This window comes from Jaculus jaculus, chromosome X (assembly GCF_020740685.1).
Source record: "Jaculus jaculus isolate mJacJac1 chromosome X, mJacJac1.mat.Y.cur, whole genome shotgun sequence".
Taxonomy (NCBI): Eukaryota; Metazoa; Chordata; class Mammalia; order Rodentia; family Dipodidae; genus Jaculus; species Jaculus jaculus.
This window is the reverse complement of record NC_059125.1, coordinates 128,826,689-128,832,688: the sequence shown is the minus strand read 5'-3', so window position 1 is coordinate 128,832,688 and position 6,000 is coordinate 128,826,689. Positions and strand designations below refer to the sequence as shown.

Here is a 6,000-nt window from a genome sequence, read left to right as displayed (position 1 = left end):
GGATTTGAAACCTTGGCCTAAGAGATGCCTTGAAATGCTATAAATACAGCTTGATGGACTATTCTGGTCAGAGTTGAAAGACCTGAAGGCAGTAAACTCTGGACTGTGAGGTTTGACTTATGAGGGTGAGAAAGCTTTGGATGGACTGGGCTAGAGATTGTTTATGTGAAAAGCTTGCTGTCATGCCTGTGTCTTGAGAAGTTGTGCAGGTTTGCTTTGCATAGAAATGAACTGGTGTGAGCAGAGGGATATGGCACAGAAAGAAAAATCTTTGGGTGAACTGTTGCCCTTTCAGCTACAATTGAGAGATTAAAACGTTTGAGATTGGGCCAGCTGATCTGCACTGGAGCAACAGGAAGAATGTAGACTCTTTTGAAGTGGCCTGAGTGCTCAAGGAGTGTCCTGCTCTTCAAAGTCTGCTTTATTCCCCCCTGGATTAACAAACTGGCACACTACCTGGTATTGTAGAGTTTAAGAAATGCAGGAAAGAGAGAGTCATTGAGTTTGAAACACAGTCTTGTGTTTTGGAAATGGCCATGGGCAGTGTGAAGCAGGTTTGCTGGTTGGAGACCCCAGGGGCCATGAGAATGAACTGTGGATTGCAGTGGACAGAGACCCAGTGGAGATGCCAGGACCACAAAATGGCTGCTAAGGAAAGCTTCCAGCCCTGATGAAGTTTTCCAGGACTGTGAGTAGCCTAGCTGGAGGGGGGGAATTGGTTTATTTTTATTTATTTATTTAAGAGTGACAGACAGAGAGGGGTGAGGGGGGAATGGGCATGCCAGGGCCTCCAGCCACTGCAAATGAACTCCAGACACATGCGCCCCCTTGCGCATCTGGCTAACGTGGGTCCTGGGGAATCGAGCCTTGAACTGGGGTCCTTAGGCTTCATAGGCAAGCGCTTAACCACTAAGCCATCTCTCCAGCCCCTGAAGGGACAGAATTGGAGCTCCAAATACTTGTTGCTGGTTAGAATTATCGGACTTGGAGATTTGTCCCTGGCTAGAGTTGTTGGACCTGAAGCTACAGAGTTTGATGTTTGCCCTGGTTGTTGTAAATCTTGTATTGGCTGAATGTTTCTTTGCTATGCCCAGTGCCATCTTTTGCAGTGTGAATGTTTATTCTGTGCCATTATGGTTTTTTGGGGGACTTTTTGGCATTATGGCTCAGTTAAAAGACCTTGGACTATGGGGATGTATGAACATCATTGGAATTGTTCAAAAAAAAAAAAAAACAACTATGGGAACTTTTAACGTAGGATGAATTAATTGCATTTCACATCATGTATGGTTATCAGTTTATGGGAGCCAGGGGTGGAATGTGGTGGTTTGATTCATGTGTCCCCCATAAACTTACATTCCCAGCTGATAGAGACTTGGGAATTAATGCCTCCTGAAGGGAGTGTATTGTTGGAGGCGGGCTTATGGGTGTTATAGCCAGTATGCCTTGCTAGTGTTTGGCACACTCTCCTGTTGCTATGGTTCACCTTATGTTGGCCAGGGGGTGACGTCCACCCTCTGCTCATGCCATCATGGAGCTTCCCCTCAAGCCTGTAAGCCAAAATAAACCTGTTTTTTTTCCCCCCACAAGCTGCTCTTGGTTGGGTGATTTCTACCAGTAATGCAGAACTGACTACAACATACATGAACAGGCTTTTCACTAACAAAGGAAGAAATTGGCATGCTCCTTAAACATAAAGATTTTCAATATATCTTTCAATGTAAAATTTTCCTAATTTTAAACTACACTGACATTATTTTTCCTCAGGTATCCATTTTGACAAAATTAACATCACACCTTGTTGAGGTACTCTTATGCATTGCCTTCAGGATTGCAAATGGATATAATCAGTATATAATTTGGTAGCATTGCCTGGGTAGCATAAACAACAGTAATTTGTTTTCTTACATTTGCAGAAGTAAAAGTCTGAGTTCGTGGCGTAGGATTGGTTTCTTCTGAAGCTGCTTTTCATGGCTTCTAGCTGTTCATCTTCTCCCTACATCTTCAAACTATTTGTTTATTATCTTTTCTCTTGTTTGTGTCTGAGTATGATTTTCCTCTTCCTGTAAGGACACCAGTCAGACTGGATTAGGATTCACACTAATAAGCTCATTTCAAGTTAATTACCTCCTCATTATGTCTTTAAAGACCAACCCCCTCTCCAAACCTCCAAATCCATGCACATTTTGAGTGGGCGTTAGGATTTCATCATAGGAATTTTCAAGGATATGATTCAACCCACAACAGCCCTTATAGAGGGAAATCTAGAAACCCTTAGCAAAATTACTACCAATACATTACCCTGACCAATAGCCTCACTTCTAGAACTCTGCTCTACACATAAGTCAAGTCACATAGGTAGGACACTAGGCATTTCAGCCTTGTTGAAGCAGAACTATGAGTCTCAGGCTGGTTGAGTATACCATGGTTAACATGCAAAATGCAAAGAGATGCTTCCCAGGCTCTGCAGAAGGGAGAGCTTCAGGGTGTATAAAGTGAGAAAAGGAAGACAGGAAACATCATAATACCCTGCTACCTAAGTGACATAAATACATTCACATTTGCCTGTAATGTATTTGCATAAGGAAACACTAGGAGCAAGACAGCCATCATAGAAGATGAATCAAATTGGTTACTGATAGAGGTGTCACAGAATGAAATAGCCAACAGTAAGAATGAGGCCGTCTGTATATTCCTGGCTACTAGCGTTCATGGAAATTCAAAATAATAAACAAGCCCACCCCCTTTTAACTGCCATGCCATCTCTCCAGCCCCCAAAGTAATTTAATGCATATATACCCATGTACATAATTTTATTATATATGACTGTATACATGTATAAATGACACTGGTCTTCATTTGTAAGTCATGTGAATTCCAAACAATTAAAAGAACATCTGTTTTTAACGTATCTATCATGTGGCTTCCTAGCTCAGCCCATGAAATTTCTAGCATGATATGAGACTAAATCTCATCTTTTTACTTTTGAGGATGGGTTATTCGGCACTTCATCGAGTGTTTTCCACATTGTGCTTTTGTGAGGACAAACAAATGCCAACTGTTTCCAGCTGTCTTGCCTTTGTAGAAAGGCACCTAGTTGCAAAGTCCAGTTGCATTTCATGGTGACCAGGAGAGGAGGCCACCCTGAGGGTATTGATCCCCGGCAATCACCCACACAAACTCCCTTGAGTATGCTTCACTTCAAGCCAACAGAAGTGGGCCCTGCTCAAAGTAGGGATGCCTGGCTGGGGGGTGGGGGGACCTGAGTGCTCCGCAGCCAGCTGAGAGTGAGATTCCTGGAGAAAGCCCCCTTCCTGTCACAGCGCCCACAGCACTCTGAGCCTGCTCGCAGCCCAGCGACCTCTCCGACGATGCTACATTTAAAAGTGCAGTTTTTGGATGATTCCCAGAAGATTTTTGTGGTTGATGTAAGTGGAAATCACGTTGCTATTATTCCTTTATTATTCATTCAATAACGGTCATTTGTGGACAGCCCATTAGGCAGCGATGTTATGTCTTCTTTAGGACAGAAGGAGGGAGGACTGTGGTTTTGCGGAAAAGAAATCTGTATTTAATGTCATGCAGTAGCTCGTGTTTTCCCATTAACCGTTCTTCTAGAACATGTTCTTTTTGCTCAAGGGACAATGAAAACAGATTTTCAAAATATGCTAAATACTTGAGAAAAGGCAAAAACGTGATAACTCTGTTCTCCTCCCCAGTACGGTTCTGATGTTCATTAAAATGATTTCTCTCTAAGTCTCACTCCTGGGGTTCTGAAGAAAAGGAGAGGAGGGAAGCTGCCTTCCTTTTCTGCAGAAAACCTTTGCGTTATGGGGCATAGAATTATGCAGTTCTAATAAGAACTTCAGGAAGTCATGACAAGTATAAAAGAGGAAGATCGGGTAAGAGATGATTTAGTTTGATTTAGTACTTAGAGTTCAGAGTTCTTAATATAATTCCTAGCTACAGGATGATTGCATACAATTATACCTCCTCTCTTTAAGAAAGAACAAACATATTAAGCACATCATTTGGTGTTCACGTCGCAGCATCTTAGGAGCCGTACAATTTGATGTCAGGATTTATGCATGAGCATTTTGAAATGTTCTACATCTTTTAAAATCAGAAACCAAGCTGCTCTTTGCTCTGATATTTACATCTGGTACCAACAAGGAACAAATAGTTCATTTTCCTTGAAATTCATACGAAAATGCTGGTTATTTTCTTTTCCACATAAACTGACAACTATTATAAGCTGAGCTGGGATATGGGGTGTGTGGGTAGCCCCTTTTCAAATGAAGATTTCACTTTGATTTGCATCATGTGCTTTGGGGTGATGACTTTCTGGCTTCAGCTGCTATTTTGCTGTCTCTTTCTTTCAATTTTGTGTGCAAAAGGCATTTCTAGTTCCACGGACCTGAATGATTTGTTTTTGTAGCAAATAGCTTCCATTAGAGGCATGAGGCATCTCCTATTCTTCTTTGGAAGTATGGTTAAGGAGTGGAATATGTCTTCTGAGGAGTTTATCCATTTGCAAGCCGCTCGTGGATGCCCACAGTGCCCAAGTACCTGATTTAGTGAGCTGGATATTCAAAAGACACCGCTTTAGGCTACGTTTTTAATAGCGAGTTCAAGCGACTCAAAGAGAAATCTTTGACCAAAAGTGACAGAAGAGTTTTCTGAATGTGCCATTCTAATTCTGAGCCAATTAGATGGAAAGTGGAGAGCACAGTTTTATAGCTGCAGAAAACTCAATTCTTGAAGAGTGGATTCCGGCAACCTGAAGCTAGTATGATTTGGCTGCGAGTCAGATTGTCTGTTTCCAGCTGCAACACATTGTGTTCCTTGGAAAGATCATGGGAGAGGTTCGATACCTGGCAGCTCAGGTGTCAATGCGCCTGAAGCCTTCCGCTGTTTGGAAAGCCATTCCATAACTAGCAATCGTGGTGCTAACCAAGAACGCCCATCGCATTCGCTGCAGTGTGTGGAGCAGCTTGGTCCTGTGGAGACAAGACCCTGACTTATCATCCGGTCACTCACCACTGTTCTCACTGCTTAACAGTAGTGGGGACATAGTGATGACGGTGACGATGATGTGATGGTGCTAAAGCAGGGGCGCTGAGTCACTGCTGGGTAGCAATTCAAGTCTTCAAAGCCACTTCGCATCCATTAGGTCAATTGATCTTTCATTCCACTCCGTGAGTGAAGACAGGGCAAAGATCTTTTCCCATCATGTAAATTAAGAGACAGGGTTCAGGGAACAGAAGCAGCCTGTGCAGGATCATCCAGGATGCAAGTACAAAGCTGCGATTCCAACCCAGAACTCCTCCCACACTTCCATCCACAATTGGATCCAGAACACTCGTCTGTCAGGAGGAAGTCCTGAAATACTGCTTCTATATATTATCCATTTCACAGGGACCTCAAGGGGGGGATATAAATTGGCATGCAGGGAACATTTGTGACTTTTGTCAATCATGGATCCTCTTTCCTTACCCATGGAAGAAGAACAGTGTGGGAAAGCAATCCCTAGAAATCAGGGGAATCGTGGTAGAAATTAGTTCACTGATTCAAAAGCATAAAAACAATCTGAAGTCATGTACATACACGATCTGAGAACATGGAAGGCAGAAGCAGGGAGATCAGCAATTCAAGGTTATTCTCAACTACATAGCAAATTTGAGGCCAGGCTGGGCTCCGAGAGATAAAAACAAAAACAAACAAAAAAAAAGCAACATGAAAAATGTGCTCATATTATTACTAGTATCTTAAATAGGATGAAAAATGCATGGAATAATAAAGAGGAGAGCTCATTAGTAGCTGAGTAAAGCCATGTGGAGGTGCCTCTGATAGTGCATTTAACTGAAGCCTCTGGAGGTATAAATCATCCCCAGGGAGACTTGTCCTTCATGATAAGAGTCCAGAAAATAATTGGTTACATAAAGGAAATGGTGAACTCTTAGGCATTTGGGTTGATTTCATAGGAAGTAGAGTGGGAGA

The 6,000-nt window shown here is 42.5% G+C and overlaps 1 protein-coding gene across 1 annotated transcript in view; it reads left to right on the top strand.

The window, feature by feature from the left end:
• Positions 1-3,340: 3,340 nt before the first annotated feature.
• Positions 3,341-6,000, top strand: part of Frmd7 (FERM domain containing 7) — a 57,696-nt gene continuing 55,036 nt past the window's right edge. Inside the window, exon 1 of the mRNA XM_004653973.2 lies at positions 3,341-3,428. Within this exon, the coding sequence (XP_004654030.2) occupies positions 3,372-3,428 (57 nt within the window). The 5' untranslated portion in view covers positions 3,341-3,371. The remainder of the gene's footprint in view (positions 3,429-6,000) is intronic.